This window comes from Diadema antillarum, unplaced genomic scaffold (assembly GCF_040938485.1).
Source record: "Diadema antillarum isolate AM-2024a unplaced genomic scaffold, OU_Dant_1.0 seq00000063_RagTag, whole genome shotgun sequence".
Taxonomy (NCBI): Eukaryota; Metazoa; Echinodermata; class Echinoidea; order Diadematoida; family Diadematidae; genus Diadema; species Diadema antillarum.
Genome location: NW_027271166.1, coordinates 260,602 through 277,165, shown reverse-complemented (window position 1 = coordinate 277,165; position 16,564 = coordinate 260,602). Strand labels below are relative to the sequence as shown.

The window sequence follows — 16,564 nt, the reverse complement described above, 5'->3', positions numbered from 1 at the left end:
GCTAATAAAAGTACAATATGTACTCACAGTGCTAGTTGCATTTCAGATCAGGAATTAGTATTAAAGGGATGGTATAGTATGGGTGGAGATGAGGATTGGGCTTTTAACTTTTTGCAAGATGCCAAGCAACCACTTATGAAATATTGCAGAGTATACCATTCTAAGAGGAATTCAGAGTTTATTAGATGAAAATCTGTTTTGGAATGGGTGAGACATCCAAAAACAAAGTAAAATAAAGTGATCTTCATAAAAGGTGGGCTCCACCTTTTATTAGGATTGCTTTGTTTTGGATATCTCAGCCATATAAAAACCAATTTTCATCAAATAAATGTTGAATTCTTCTTGGAATTACATGCTCTTTCATATTTCTCAAGAGGTTTCTCATCATCTCACCAAAAAATGTTAGAAACCTGAAGTTAGGCCTCAACCAAAACTTTACGATCCCTTTAACATCTTCTGTGTGTTCTTTGCACTGTGATATTCTATGAGATAGAAGACAGAGTCTCTTAAGCATAATCCCTTGTTTTGTTGATTAATTGCCTAAATATTGACAGAAATATATTTCAGGAGTCACTTTTGTTAGCATCCCATTTCCCATCTGGTGACACGATGATATGCAGCTCTGTGCAGAAGATGCTGGGCATCATAAGTTTGAAATCTTTGACTCTGGCTCTCTCTGGATCACAGAATAATTCCACCTGCGAGGACTTGAACCAAGCCTACAGGTGTCACTGTGTGGAAGGCTACGAAGGAGATCTCTGCGAGGTGGAAACGGACGAGTGCGCCTCGGAGCCTTGCGAAAACGGGGCAACCTGCGTCGACCGGTTCAACGGTTTCCAGTAAGCAACAAATGGAACGAGTGTGCACTTATAAGAGTCAGTCTTTGTGTGCATGCAAACAGCTACAAAGATATCCCCATCAACCATTCTATCTTGAGCAGTGAAGTCTTCAAAGTCAGTGACATAGTCAAAGTCATCTTTAATGGTCGAGTCTAAAAGGACCAGAGAAATGTCTGTTGATTTGCATTAATTTTCCACAGAATTTTCATTCAACTTGGCCTCTTTTTCAATGTGTGCAAGGTCGAATTAGATGAGGTTGACTGTAACAACTTTTACCCTAAATTCAACATGAATTGTAAAAGTCATGTAAATTCTTTGGGGTATTTTTTGCAAATTTGATTCTGTCCTATAGCCTCTAATTACAGGGGGGGGGGGGGGGAGATGGACATGAGAATTGTTTTATGTGTTGTTTACAAAGGATAGCTATTTTTATCTTTTGACCATGGGTCAAAGGTTCCAAATGATGATATTTTTCTCATGCCCTGCTGCAGATGTGTGTGTGCGTCGGGATGGACAGGCGAGTTGTGCGAGGTGGACGTGAACGAGTGCGACTCTGACCCATGCCAGAATGGGGCCACATGTCTCAACGGTTTGGACCAGTTCCGCTGTGACTGCCCACCTTTCTTCACAGGGATCCAATGCGACATCTCCTTCGACCCCTGTGATGCGGGCTACAACCAGTGTCGCAACAACGCAACCTGCATAACGCAGCCAGATGGCACGTACCAGTGCCTATGCACGGCAGGTACGTTGTAGGCTGAGCAATGAGCAGCCAAATGTTATGTACTGTATTCAAAATCTGGTCTCAATGAACATATCACATTGTTTGCTTTATAATAATGTAACAAATGACAAAACCTCTTTCATTAAATCAGTTTGAAAATGATAATGATTCATATCATGATGTCTGCAAGATAGTATAAATTCAGAGAAAGTTGAAAACTTCAAGACACGATTACTAGTAATTCAGATTGAGGTTTGAATTGCTCATGAAGGAAAGAATGTGTAATTTTTTATGCCTCCGCGACGAAGTGGCCGGAGGCATTATGTTTTCGGGTCGTCCGTCCGTCCGTCCGTCCGTACGTCCGTCCGTCCCGTTTTGTTTTTGTCGATATCTCAAGAACCGTGTGGTGGTTTTACATCAAACTTGGTATGAGGGTATATCCTTGGGGGATAATACTTTGTGTGGATTTTAGGGTCACAGGGTCAAAGGTCAAAGGTCACAGGTTTATTTTGTGAAAAAAAATTGAAATTTCATGTTTTTCTCCATATCTCGCAAATGGTTCAAGGTATCTTCATGGAACTTAGTATATATGATTGTACTGATGGGCAGTGATTATCTAGGGAAGTTGGGGGTCATGGGTCAAAGGTCAGGGGGTCAAAGGTCAAGGTCAACTCCTCAAAATATCACTACTTTCCTTAAAATGCAATAGGCTGAAGGTTTTTTTTTTTTAAACTTGATGTATGGCATGTATTACCCAATATATATTTTTGGGGAAGTTTCTTGCCAAAAGGTCAAAGGTTAAAAGGTAAAAGGTCAAGTGAAAGTGCTAAATTGCACTTTTTCCTCCATATCTCGAAAGTAACTCAAGATATCATCATGAAACTTACATATTTATGCGTGTTCAACCTAACAGTGATTCTCTTTGGAACTGTGAGGTCAAAGGTCAAAGGCCAGGTTTAGATAATGCTATTTTCCCATTTGATACTGAAATTATACTTTTTCTCAATACCTTGAAAATTACTCAATGCATAAACTTATAAAAGGGTCAAAAGTCAAGTAAAAATTATCAGTTCCCCAAATACCTGCACTCTGACATTTTAATCATTCATCCAATTGAACCTAGTTCTAGGAAAGTGAACATTCAGCACATTTGTGTCAAACCTGTCATTTTAATATTTTGCCAGTTGTGTGAAACTGTCATCACACATTGTCAAGACATTGTACTATAGACCTATTAGGAGAACCATGCATTATGGCGGAGGCATATCAGTAGCCGTAGCAATATATCTAGTTTTTTCTTGAAGTGGAAAAAGTAGAGAACAGTCCTTGTACTTTTAGATTACTGGAAATGTTATTACTGTAAAAGCTGTTATTTTCGTTAGGGTTTAATTTTCGTGAATATAGCGAATCACTGTTGGGCCGCAAATTTAAAAATACACGAAAATACCATGAACGAACAGGCTTAAGTGCATTAGCAATATCTTCAGTGTCAAATTACAAAAACACCATCTCGCAAAAATGTCTTTGACCTCCATATTTACGAAAATATCTTTCTGTAACCAAAAATAATAGCTTTTACAGTATGTCATTTTTTCCAATGAGATGTGAGGTTTTTGTCGAGCCAAAGTAAATTTACTTGATATTTGTGTGTGACATTAATTTGAAGGGTTTGAAGGATTCAACTGCGATATCAACACGGATGAGTGTGCTTCCGTGCCGTGCCTCAATGATGCTGCATGCATCGATGGGATAGATGGATACCAGTGCGTCTGTCTCCCCGGTTTCCGTGGCGACCGTTGCGAGGAAAACATCGAGGACTGCATCCCTGGAGTCTGTGCCAACGGCGGAACCTGTGTTGATGGCATTAATGGGTGAGGAGCTAGTGTGTGCGCGCTTCCAAATTGTATACTGGAGTTAGAAATCAGTTGTCAATAGAATTCTGCGGAAGCTATGCCGTATGCAGTGGAGCACTTGTTTCGTTCGTAATTTCTTCTTTCCATCATTAGCAAGCTTTAGATCTGCAATGCGAAAGCTAAGACAACGCAGCCTTTCGGGTCAGACGATGGAAACGGCTTTCTCGCGCATGTGCAGAACACCATTTTTAGCCTAATAGGATCATCTTAGCATTGGCATTACAGATCTAAAGCTAGCCAATGTACAGTCAAAAATGTCAAACATAAATCAATATGACTGTGGCGAGCTTGCATATATAGTAAAGTCTTGTGTTTGAAGGGCAATCGTATTTTAAGACACATCTCTAATTTCTGATGGCAGAAAAATAAGTGTGAAAGTTTGCATTGACAGTTTTCCTGAGTTGCCCTGTCTTTCTCCTTCCCTTTCTCTCTTACTCACGCTTACTCTTTCTTTCTCCACCTCTCTCTCTCTCTCTCTCTCTCTCTCTCTCTCTCTCATGAACCACTATTACAGCAAACAATTCATAGTTGTGTCAATGCTTGAGATTGTAGTAAGTATTCTTTTTGTCGCCACTTTCTCCTCATTACAGGAAGTGTTATTAAGTATCTTTGCATTTGATGATATCTGATGTCAGTGTTGAATTATACTGTATCACTATTTATACATAGTCAGTTATAATTTTGCTGTTGTCATTGTTATTTTTGTAATTGTCATCTTCATTATTGCAATGGAAAGAAATGATGTGACTGGTGTTTTCCCACTTATCGTCTCGTAAAGGTACACATGCGAATGCACTGCTGGATGGAATGGTGTCAATTGCACCGATGACATTGACGAGTGCCAGTCGGCACCATGCCTCAATGGCGCGACATGCCTGGATCGGCTGAACAATTTCCTCTGCATGTGTGGTAGTGGCTACACGGGTGAGTCATGCCAGTCTTTTAGTGTTCTTCTGTAACTTTCATTGCAAACTGATTTGGGGCTGATTTGGCCCTCCCCTCTAAGATCTCAGCCGTCAATGATACGATCTTGGCAAAAATTTTATCTAGAATACTGTATATGCCATATATTTCGCGAGTCTAAATATTCGTGAATCAGGAATTCCCGACGATTTCGCGAGTGGTTAAATTCGCGATCGTTGAGTCTGTACTGAATGGAGAAGTGTACACGCGTACGTCACATTCACATCAGGATCAGAGTCAATATTTTCGCGTGTCTTTGATTTCGTGAAATTCGCGAAAATAAAAACCTCGCGAAATATTCGGCGTATACAGTAGTTGATAATAACCAAAAGGAATGTTATCTGAGAATTTACCAGAGGAAAACATTCATCTTACACTTCTAGTAAAACCCATCCATTGTACAAACAAAAGTTATTGCAAACTGCCCATTTCAGTGATATTGGTCAGGAAAATGTGCTATATCTCAGCAAGCATACCCCTGATTGTCACGAATAGGGTCTCAAAATGTGCACAAGATAACTATAAGAAAAAATCCACAAATTTCAGCAAAATATTGTTCGGCGTTTGAAAATGATCGTGAAATATGTTGAGGAGGTGGGGGGCTTATCCCCCCCCCCCCCCCAGTAGGTTTAAGGGTTACCTGTGCAGTACCCATTAACTAGCTTCCTACTAAATTTAGGACATCTTACATCCTTCCTCTTTCATGTCTGTATGTTGTAGGTGTGCTGTGTGGGACAGAGATTGATGAGTGCGAGTCAAATCCATGCCAGAATGGAGCCACGTGCCAGGACCAAGTGGACAGCTACAGCTGCAGCTGCGCAGCTGGCTACACCGGCACGGACTGTCAGGTGGATATCGATGAATGCTCGCCGCATCCGTGCAACAACGGAACGTGAGTGGCATTACGATTAGACCATCAAGTTCTTCATGAGGATTTGGGCATTGATATCTTATTCACTGAAGCATATGGCACAAGTGTGCCTGGTTGATACCATCTGCTGACTATTGCTAGTCACCTGGGGCAAACCAAAGGGGTTGGCATCATTCGCCCATTTTCTTGTGTGGGTGGGCAGGGGGACTTCTTCACCTGGTCAGTGCTCAGCTTTTTGCAATGAACAAATGAAGTGGGATCTTTTACGTGCGTGACTTCTGGCTAACTCACACATGGGACCTCCTTTTTATGTCCTATCGGAGAGACAGAGTGTTGTGCCTCTTACTAGAGGGGACAGAATGCTTACACACAACATTGGTCAGTGACATCTCATGAGTGTAACTTTGCAGTTGAATGGTCTGTACCACATGTGATTTCACTTCTTTTTTCTTCGTGTCAAAGCCAGTTATACCCAGAAAAAGTTTTATCTTCAGACAATTTGAGCATTGAAGGGTCAGATTTGACTGTAAAATGTGAGTCACACAATTACACTCTGCACCAGCATCCTTCTAGCACCAGTTATTACCAAAGTTTAGTACACAAAGAGGCTGTCCTCCTCTGTTTTCTTTTTTTCACTGACATGATTCAGTGCTCATGCTAACATGTTGGGATATTTTATTCCATCTTGCTCTAGAAATGTGTACCATCAGCTCATACAGCACAGATGATGATTTCTTACTTTACATGTTTTTAATCCGTTGAGGACGAGTCCCGAGTATACTCAGGCAAGAGTCCATGGGAAATGCGTGTTGTAGCAAAATCAAACCATCCTCAACCGGATAACATCAGCAGAAATATTTCCCCCCTCATTTCTGTGAGAATAACAGCGTACCGGCAAATGATCTGTCATTATTAGATACCAACAGATAAAGTTCAAGGTCACCTAATTACCTTGTTCACTCACTTTATCAACTGTTATAGCACAGACATTGTCATATCGATGGTCACATTTTAAACGTCGCCAATTCTGTTTCCTTTCCTGTTTATAAAATTATGAGTTTTGTCAATTCAATAGCAATATACGGCAGCATATGCAGTCACAAGCAAACTGATTCTCTGGTTCACTTCTTGCCGTTGTAGCTGCTTTGATGAGGTGAATGGCTATCGCTGCGAGTGCTTCCCAGGGTTCCAAGGGTCTGACTGTTCTGAGGACGTCGACGAATGCTCCAGCACCCCCTGTGTGAACGCAGCAGTGTGCACCAACGACATCAACTTGTACACATGCACCTGCTCACCAGGATACACGGGTAGGCAGTGGGAGTGTGAACCAACCTCTAAAGGTCCACCATTGCCGTCAGTGCAAAGGCTGATTAGAAATGGGTGATGCAAAAATGTGTTAGCACTAAGAGGAGTAGCGTGTATGTTATTCATTTAGTTTTGGTGTAGGCGGGTTCTGTGGAAAGAGCTAAGAGTTCAGAATTAACACATAATCAAAGAACTTTGATCCAACAAGTTTTGAGTATGACTATCGTAGTCAAATTTCCCACAGTTCTAGTGTAATTAAACGCAGCTTGGAAGCATTTTTTTCCACTATATTTTTCAGTGTGGCTGATGTAATGTTAGCCTACACAAATTGATATTCAGATGTGTAACTCTTGCTTATGAATGTCTATAAATTTGCAATACAAATTTCCATACAGTCATGTATATAGCCTGAGGGGAAAATATACATAACAATACCTTTCATAAAAACAGTTAATAATCATAATTAATTGACTGATAATCCTGCAGGCGTAAACTGTGAGATCGACATTGACGTTTGCAATGATGCCTCATCGGCCGTTCCCCGGTGCCAGAACGGAGCGACCTGCATAGACGGAGAGGGGGCGGCATTCACCTGCCAGTGTGCACCAGGATTCACCGGGTCCCTCTGTGAGGTGGACGTGGACGAGTGTGAATCGGGTCCCTGTGAGAACGGGGCCACCTGTGCCGATCTCATCGCTGGCTTCAACTGCACCTGTGCCGAAGGTGGGAATAATTGATTTAACCCTTAAATTATTTACCATTTGCAAATGAAGCAAAAACCCAGCTTTAGTGCTTTAAAATAGTTCTAAAATGTGAGTTAGGCAAAACAACCATTGTAAAAATTGTAATTAGGATAATCAATATTAAGTATTGTTAAATATACGAAATGTGAACAATAGTTATAATAAAATTGTTTCTATAGGCTGAACCGTCTACAGTTATGGTTTCATGAATAAAACAGTGATATCTCCCTATATCATTGGTTTCATTGCAAAATGTTTATATGATAGGATGTTTTGTGATACAACTGACCTACACATATGTTTCAAATGTGATAACTCAAAAATTTTTAAAATCACTGCTCCCAAAGGTAAACTGTACCTTTAATGTGCCCTGGCTCTCAGCTGTAGCTTTCCCATGCTTTTCATCTCATTTCACATAAATCCTCCAAACTTGACCTAATTTGAAGTTAGCAAGCCCACTCCCTTGTATTAATGTGCCTCAGTCCAAGAGGAAGGCTAAGATGACACAAGACGGATTAGTGGGATTAGGTAATCTCCATTCATCGGCAGTTAGTTTCAAGACATTTGTGCCAATCCGGAAGCAAAGCTCATTAAGGCTTAGACATGAATAGTTACTTAAGGTTGACTGCTACTTCACAGAAAGAGCATGAAGAGTTAGCCTTGATGGAGTTTCAGGCAGCTGTGGGTATGGGGGTCATGATCAGGTTGGCAAGAAAATATAATTGCAGTTTTGCAGTTTTGCTAAGATTAGAGGTTGTTGTAGAGTGGAAGATTTCTTAGTTATGTTTACCAAGTTCCTGAAACAAAGTGTGTCGTATGTTCAACAGAAGAAATTTGTCAAAATATATTTTGCTATGAATCGGATATGGTGAAGTTGGTAGCTGATGACATTTTCTGCCGTGGGATTTTGACTAAAAGACAGCAAATTTTGCTTTTGTTCTCACACCCCTGTGAAGTTGTTTCAGTTGAAAGTACGATTTGATGATATTGCTTGATGCCATGACTGTTCACAGGTTGGACTGGTCAGCGATGTGAGGAGGATGTGGACGAATGCCTCTCCGCCCCGTGTTTGAATGGCGCCCTCTGTCGGCAGCGGGCTCCCGGCGAGGGCTTCGCCTGCTTCTGTGCTCAGGGCTTCCAGGGCATCGTCTGCGAAGTGGACTACGATGAATGTCTTTCAGATCCTTGCCTCAACGGAGCCCAGTGCGTCGACCTTGTGGATGGCTTCGCATGCACCTGCCCAGACGGGTTCTCCGGGGAATTGTGCGAGAGTGACGTCGAAGAGTGCGCGAGCGATCCTTGCCAGAATAACGCTACGTGTCTGGAGCCAACACCAGGGGCGTACCTGTGTTCCTGCACAGCCGGTTTCTTCGGCACCAACTGCGAGCATGTCGACTACTGCTACAGTCAGCCCTGTGCAAATGGAGCCTTCTGCATCACGGGCACCTCCGGCTTCCAGTGTTTCTGCCCCAGCGGCTTCACAGGCCCGACCTGCGAGACCCGACTGGTGACCAATTCTAGTGTGCAGGCCGTCACATCAGTGGCACCGTCTGCTACCATGAGTTCTACAACGAGAAGTGATAGTTTACCACTCTCGACACTGATCCCTACAACTCCAAGCCTAGTCAGCAGCAGTCTTCTGATGACTAATACTAACCCTTCACTTCTCACTCCTGCCATGACATCACTTACCTTCCCCATCTCAACCAGCAGGATCGAGACTGGTATGATATCATCCATACCTTCTTCGCAACTGCCATCACTGTTTACATCTTATATTCTGAGTGAGAGAAGTGATTTTTCACCAGTCTTTCCCACTCCCAGTATTCTAGTTTCCTCATCTGGTGAAGGGACTTCCCAAAGTGCAATATACTCTTCTTTTGGGGAGTCAGGACTGAGCTCATCACCCTCCTCTTCAACTGTGATGGAACAATCCTTTGCAACTTACTCTGTATCAAACACCCCTGTATTTACAGTGGAACAAACCAGTTCCCCTATTTTGGCCATATCTTCTAGCTTCATTCAGAGTGGTGTATCATCCTCTTTTCTTTCCCCAAGTTTTACCAGCAGTCAGAGCGATATGCTGTCTCACCCAGTCTTTCCAAGCTCTACCTATTTTTCTCCATCAACTGTCCAGATTAGTGCTGTGTCAAACACTCATTTTCCCAGCACTTCATTTCAGAGTGGTGCCCTATCCCCATCTTTTCTTTCTCTGAGCTCGTCATCACATTTTTCAAGTGTATTAGAAAGCAGTGCTATTCTTAGAAGTCCATCTGTGGGTTCCACACCAGTCTTGTCAAGTTTTGAACATGATGTCTCTTCAAGCTCTGAGATTGGCATCATATCTCAAACTCTTTCTCCAAGTCCATTTGAAAGCAACACTATTCTTACAAGTCCATCCATGGGTTCCACACCAGTCTTGTCAAGCTTTGAAAGTAGTGTCTCATCCAGCTCTGAGACTGGTGTCATGTCACAAACTCTTACTCCAAGCCCTTTGCTCTCCACCCCAACTTACTCTGCTTCCCTGGAGGAGTCTGCTTCTTCCTCTTTGTCAGTCTCACTCTCAGGTGTTGGGTCTCTGCTGCGGACGGTGTCAACCTCAGGTAAGACTGTGCTCCTTTCTCACTGTCTGAAAAATAAACTTCACCAGCCTTGCACTGTGATTTTGGGGGTTTTTTTTCAGTCATAGACAAGACAGTAATAGGGCGCGTTCGAGCGCTCTCCTAATGCGAATTGTACTGTACTGTACCCGCGCCAGAGAAGCCCTTGAATGCTCCTAAAGCAAACCATACTGAGCTGAACCGAGCCAAGAGTGGACCACTTCCCAATGTGCTCCAGAAGGGTACCAAAAGTTCGCATGTAAAGAATGCGCGTAACATGCACATACGTCATAATGCAAAGACATCATTCTCCACGTTCAGGACAGCTGTAAGTAGTTCAAACACACTGGGTGAATGACCCTCTTGCTACAAAATGCGTGACCTCCTCTAAAAATAACTCATGAGGTACGCTTTCTCGACAGAGCTCTCGAACGCTCCAAATCTAGCGCAGTACAGTACAGTACAGTACAGAACGCTTTAGAGTGCTCGAACGCATCCATAGAGTGAAGTCTCATCATAAATTTGGCCAATGTGGGACAGATGGCATAGATTCACAGTTCGTAGGCGCAGGACTAAGGCAGGACTTACCAATATGTTCATGCAACGCACAGTGGTATGCTTTTTGATGATGATGATGATGATGATGACGATGATGACGATGATGATGATGATGATGATGATGATGATGATGATGATGATGATGATGATGATGATAATGACAACGAGGAGAACGATATTATGATTGTGATGCTGATGATAACATTGACAATGATTACAACATTGAAGGTGATGAGGAGGAGGAAGATGATGGCAATGTTTATTTAGCTGTTTTCTATGAAAGTGTATCTTCTTCAGTGTCTTCCTGTCAATGTGTTTTTTGTCTTTTTTTGGTTGTTTTTTGCACATGCATGTAAGGGCAAGCACATGGTAACAAGTATAAAAAAGAAGCAATCAGTCTGGTTGTATACACAATTAGCTCTTGGGATGGGGTTATAATGTCATAAGTATCCCATATCACATAATATAGACTTACCATGAAACACTGCACTGGTAGGGATTTATTGTTGTCTTTTGTCTGTCTTGTTTGCCCCTTTGCAGTCCAATCCCATGCACCATTTGACACCAGAACATCAAGCCCCTCCCACTCAATGACCACTCCCACTATGGGCATTTCAGACTTTGAGACCATTCCCACAGCATCTCGCACTCTTGTGACAGGGATGTCCACCGCTGAAACTAGTGTAGGGATCTTCCCATCACCATCTGGAGGTTTTACACCAAACTCTGCACACTCACTCACAGTGTATGAGAGTGGGTCACAAGCCACGCCTTCTTTGCACACTGCACCTCTCCCAACAACTGCTTCCCTCTCGAGTGCTGTTGGGCTTTCACCATCTGGAGAAACATTCACAGTCCAATCATCTGGGACTGAGGCAAGCCCCACCCACTTGCTTGTGACATCACTGAGTGGGCAGCACATGAGATCTTCAATTTCTAGTGCACCTGTACAGAGTGACAACTCCTTCTTTAGCCCCACAACCAGTTTTACCCTAATGCCTAACTCCCTGTCTGGAACTCTATCAAGCACTGCCTTTACATTTACTTCAGTGATGAGTGAACCGCAAGCCACGCCCTCTCTGCGCACCACACCCTCTTTGCTTACTGCACCCTTGGACAGTTCTCTTCCCGTGTCAAATGTGATGACAATATTACCTACTGTTCCAACCATAGCAGTTCAGTCGTCAGGGATACTATCAAGCCCCTCTCACTACACGTTGAGGATGTCATCAAGTGTCTATGAAGCCACGCCCTCTCTTCCTTCCACCAGCTCCATTCCAGCACTCCAGACCACGCCCCCTCTCTCTGCTTCGAGTCAACCACTACCTTCATCTACAATTGATGTGTTCAGTCCGTCAAACATCTTGCCTACTCCAAGCTCTCCTACCCTATCCATGGGAGGAATGACCTCCCCCGCCATTTCGAATGGACCATTTTTTACTTCGTCACCCACTACAAATTCAGTCTCAAGTTTTTTGCGAAGTTCAGAGCAACTTCTGACCTCTTCGTCTGCTAGCATTCCTCCAATGTTTGGAACTTCTGACCTTTCAACTTTGACCACAATGATGTCATCAGTAACATCAACAACCCCAGTTACCACCACTCAGATACCGACAGTTGGTGGAACAACGACCCTGCCCATCCCTACCACGACAGTGGATGCATCCACCACGCCTGCACCACCCATCACCTGCGAGGCCAGCCCGTGTCAGAATGGAGGGGTGTGCAGGAACAGAACTACGGCAGAAGAAGTTGAGCAATTTGCATGTGACTGCCCCTTCAAATTCACTGGGAGTCTCTGTGAAACAGGTGAGAACCAGATGTATCTCTTTAAGAGTGGTAAGTGACCACCATGAGAAAAGAAAAAAGAAGAATTATGATATTTTGCCATATTATGTTAGTTTGTTTATTCATTCCAATAAAATATCAGTGGTTACAATGAACACAAACAAAAATCAATCAAAATGAGATGAATGACCTAATGCAGACAAACAAAATTAGAGTTTACATCACCAAAAGTATTCTGTTCATCCTTCCTCACATTCTGGAATCTGCCTATCTATCTCTGGTTCATGGTTCACAGAGTTAGCAAAAACTTTTCTAATGAAATGTATCACTAGGACAAGGTATCTTTGGGCAGTTATTTATTGTCGATACGGGGAAATCGAGAAGTCAAGGGTCAAGGTTGAAAGACTCCTGAGGATTAGTTTTCCCAAAATATATATGCTTTCTGAACGAAAACTTCTCATTTGAAGGTGTACAGCCATGTCAGTTTTTATTATCATTCTTGTTATTTTCATCAGTATCATATTTACGTTCATTATCGCATTTGTTGATTTCATTATTACTGTCATTGTTATGGCAATAATACCATCATCATGGTGATAAAGTTATTGTTGTTGGCACTATTACTAATACTGTGATCATTATTAATTTTATCATTCTACATTATTCCAGAGAGGGCTCTACACTTCCCATCATTCAACGGGAGCTCATACTTGGAGCATGCCCCCCTAGACTGGTCCACAACGTCAGAAAACAGCCTCTTTATCACCATCAAGACCTCGGCTACAGAGGGTACTGTTCTCTTTGCAGCCAATCAGCAAGCAGCAGAGTTCATCCACCTGTTCATCTCCGATGGCCGCCTCGTCTACGAGATGAGCTGCGGGCTGGGCCAGACGCTGCGGGTGGAGTCTTCCGTCTCCGTCGCGACAGATGAGCTCGTGGAAGTGTTTTTGAGGTTAGTAGAGCCGTGAATCACTTCACCGTGAGGCTGTATGTTTGTGTACCTCCATAATACAGCACACAACCAATATGATGCTATGCAACCACTCATCTGTTGTTGTTGTTGTTTGGATTATTAGTGCATGTGTCATTCATTTGTGAATATTTACACTTTTTATACGACATACATGTACAATTTTGTGACTCAAACACAGATGCATAGCTTCAGTCTAGGTTTCAGCATTTTAAAGCATTTCATTTTAACTGCAAGTACTGTATAAGCTGTTATTTTCGCAAATGAGGAGGTCACAGACATTTAATTTCGCGAGATTTGTTTTCACAATTTGACACCAAGGCTATCGTAAGCGCACAATTGTATACTGACATTTTTGCATGTCGTTAAATTTGCGATCCAGCAGTGATTCTTGAAATTCGCAAAAATTAAACCCTCGCAAAAATTACAGCTTATGCAATAAGTCACCTTTACCTAATGTGTGGCATGATATTTAAATAGTAATATGTAATCTAAAGAATTGCATGAAATGTTATTGTCTTTGATGCATACCTTGGTGAGGGAACTGGAGTTTTTACTATTTTGCACCAGTGGAAGGCTATGAAGATAGTTATTATGGTTTTGTTTCTCTTTGCTTGTTTGGTTGTTTTGTAGACTGCCTGGAGAAAGCAGTACAATAAAAAGTTTTTTTTTTCTTGCAGCCAAACTCGTCCCGACTTGACCTCAATGACCTGCGGAGCGACCCTCTCCATCAACAACCAGTTCTACTCTGGTCAGCTCTTCTCCTTCATCTTTCCCGCCGCCCTCGGCCCGCTCTACATAGGAGGGGTCCCCATGGCAACGGCCGCGGATGAATTGACCGCGTCATCCATCGTGGGATATCGAGGCTGTGTTAGGCACCTGGAGATCAACGACCAGGACGTGCTGGTATTCGACGATGCCGTAGACGGGAAGGACGTCGAAGAGTGTGTCGCTGCACAGCCCTGCCAGTACCAACCCTGTAGGAATGGTGGAACATGTTCAGAGTAAGTGCTGCGACAATAGCTTCCTGTTTTATACAGCAAGCGCTGAATAATTTTTGATGTGACATTTTACTTTTCATTTTTGTATTTTTTTTTTTTGGGGGGGGGGTTACATTTCACGTAGCAGGGAATTGGCTAAAATTTGAAAACATTAAGATTTTTTTGTGTCTTTTCTTTGTGTGTGTGTGTGTGTGTGTATGACATATTGCATGAACTTGTGTGAGCACATAAATCAACATGCATTGCTTTTGAATTAACCCTTTCGATACGGTTCTAAGTACACTGTACTAGTATGCTGTTTTTAAGATTGCTTTACTGGAGTCTGTTGCCATTCGTGGAGATAACTTATCATTTTGTATCATTTTGTGTCTTATGCACAATTTGTTATCATGTATTGTTTGACTTTCCTGTATCCATAGCCAATTGTAACCCGTTGAGGACGAGTTGAATACTCGGGCAAGCGTCTATGGGAAATGCGTGTTGTAGCAAAATCAAACCGTCCTCAACGGGTTAAAAGCATTCTTTATTCATCACACTTGACCAAGTGAAAAAAAAAACAAGCACCAAAAAAATAGTTCTTATAAAAACCAGGAATCATATAGACAGTTTTGATATTTGATGTGGCATGCTGTACCCTAGGGTACGGCATTGTGTAGCGCCATCTCATGTCCATTAATTGTACAGTTGTGCAATGTTGTCGTGGCGGCTATTTTCTCATCATCAGCGCCAGCATAAATCGGCGTTGCGGTAATCATCCCAATGCTGACATTCTTTTAATGTCAACTTGTGAAAGAAACTGATACTGTCTTGGATCATAAACAAAATTTAATTTCCAATCTCATTCAAAGCCAACATAATAAAATCAGTACTTACAATAACATGTACAATAATATTAACAGTGAAGATTACCACAGAGCATGTAAATGAGAAAGAAGTTATTATTTGCATGGATTAATTGTTGCATAATCACAAACAAGAAAACATTTTTGTGCATAATAATACTAAAAATTGTTTGTACACATTTTTTGGTAACCCAGGGTACAGCGCTGAAAAAAAAAAGAATGCAATCGAATATTGCATCATTTACAGTGTGTGATTCATTACCTCCGCCAAGGGGGGAGGTTATGTTTTCGTTACCGTTGGTTTGTTCGTTCGTTCGTTTGTCCGTGCGCAAAATAACTCAAAAAATAGTAAATGGATTGGGATGAAACTTGCAGGAAAGGTTGAGAATGACACAAGTACCAAACGATTAACTTTTGGTAGTGATCCGATAATTTTGGGGGAATTTATGAAGGATTTTTGATATTTTTGCAGGTAGGGTCAATTAACTTGCGAGTTCAGGCTGCATGTATTTGAGGTTTGCATGCACGCACCAAAGTGCGTGCTCTAGTTTCTGCTAGGACGAGGCGCGCTATGCAGCAGAAGGTTTATGACGTAACAAAGGCTTCTATATTGGGAAATCGGGCGACTTTCAGCACACGATGCTATAAGTACGTATGGGTGGAAATCTCTGTTATCTCTATGGAGGAACAAGATCAGTGGTGGAAATGAGCTGCATGCTTGGCGGAGGTCTGCGCTCTCAGAGTGCTTTTGTAGTTTTATATTTTACAATGTGATCAAATTATTTGTAGTCAGTGACTGAGAGAGGACTGGTCATGGGTTGACCCATGACCTTCATGCTAATGCTCTATAGGACCAACCAAGATGCTGCTCTGCACTCCATCTCTGTATTCAGATGTGACAGAAAAGAATATCATTGAAAGCCTGGATTCATCTTGATATAAAAAAGGAAAAAGCACACAACACAGTTCATGTAGTGGTGAAAAAAGGCTGTCTGATGGTAGAATAACGGTGACATTTTAGTATGAAGTTAAAAATTCATACCTCGAGGAAATTCACTAAAATTTAATAGGATTTATGTACATTGCTGAGAGCAATTTACTTAAAGATGCCTAATTAAAATAACCGAACTATATGGTGTGTTATCATCATGCTAAATCCTCTCTACCCCCTTGATTTGCCACTGCACATACACAGGTCTGCAGACGGTCTGAGCTGGTCATGTGACTGCCCCGAGATGTACCAGGGCGCCCTCTGTGAGCGGCTGGTGGATCACTGCCAGGGCTCGCCGTGCCAGGCAGGGGGGTCCTGTGTGTCCCTGGCTGCGGACCGGTCTTTCCTGTGCCTCTGCCCCTATGGCAGACAGGGCGTGGTCTGTGAAGAGGGTGAGTCGACGCACCCCTCACTCTTGAGTCATTTGTTTTTTAGCCTTGAGACTTTTCAACCTTA

General features: G+C 42.3%; 1 protein-coding gene across 1 annotated transcript in view; it reads left to right on the top strand.

The window, feature by feature from the left end:
* The window catches only part of LOC139725842 (uncharacterized), a 65,735-nt gene that overhangs the window by 21,260 nt on the left and 27,911 nt on the right, over nt 1–16,564 (top strand). The window contains exons 15-26 of the mRNA XM_071636920.1: nt 688–839; nt 1,331–1,584; nt 3,230–3,434; nt 4,255–4,400; nt 5,160–5,331; nt 6,451–6,617; nt 7,102–7,338; nt 8,372–9,961; nt 11,057–12,325; nt 12,974–13,256; nt 13,955–14,278; nt 16,313–16,500. Coding sequence (XP_071493021.1) covers nt 688–839; nt 1,331–1,584; nt 3,230–3,434; nt 4,255–4,400; nt 5,160–5,331; nt 6,451–6,617; nt 7,102–7,338; nt 8,372–9,961; nt 11,057–12,325; nt 12,974–13,256; nt 13,955–14,278; nt 16,313–16,500 — 4,987 coding nt within the window. The remainder of the gene's footprint in view (nt 1–687; nt 840–1,330; nt 1,585–3,229; nt 3,435–4,254; nt 4,401–5,159; nt 5,332–6,450; nt 6,618–7,101; nt 7,339–8,371; nt 9,962–11,056; nt 12,326–12,973; nt 13,257–13,954; nt 14,279–16,312; nt 16,501–16,564) is intronic.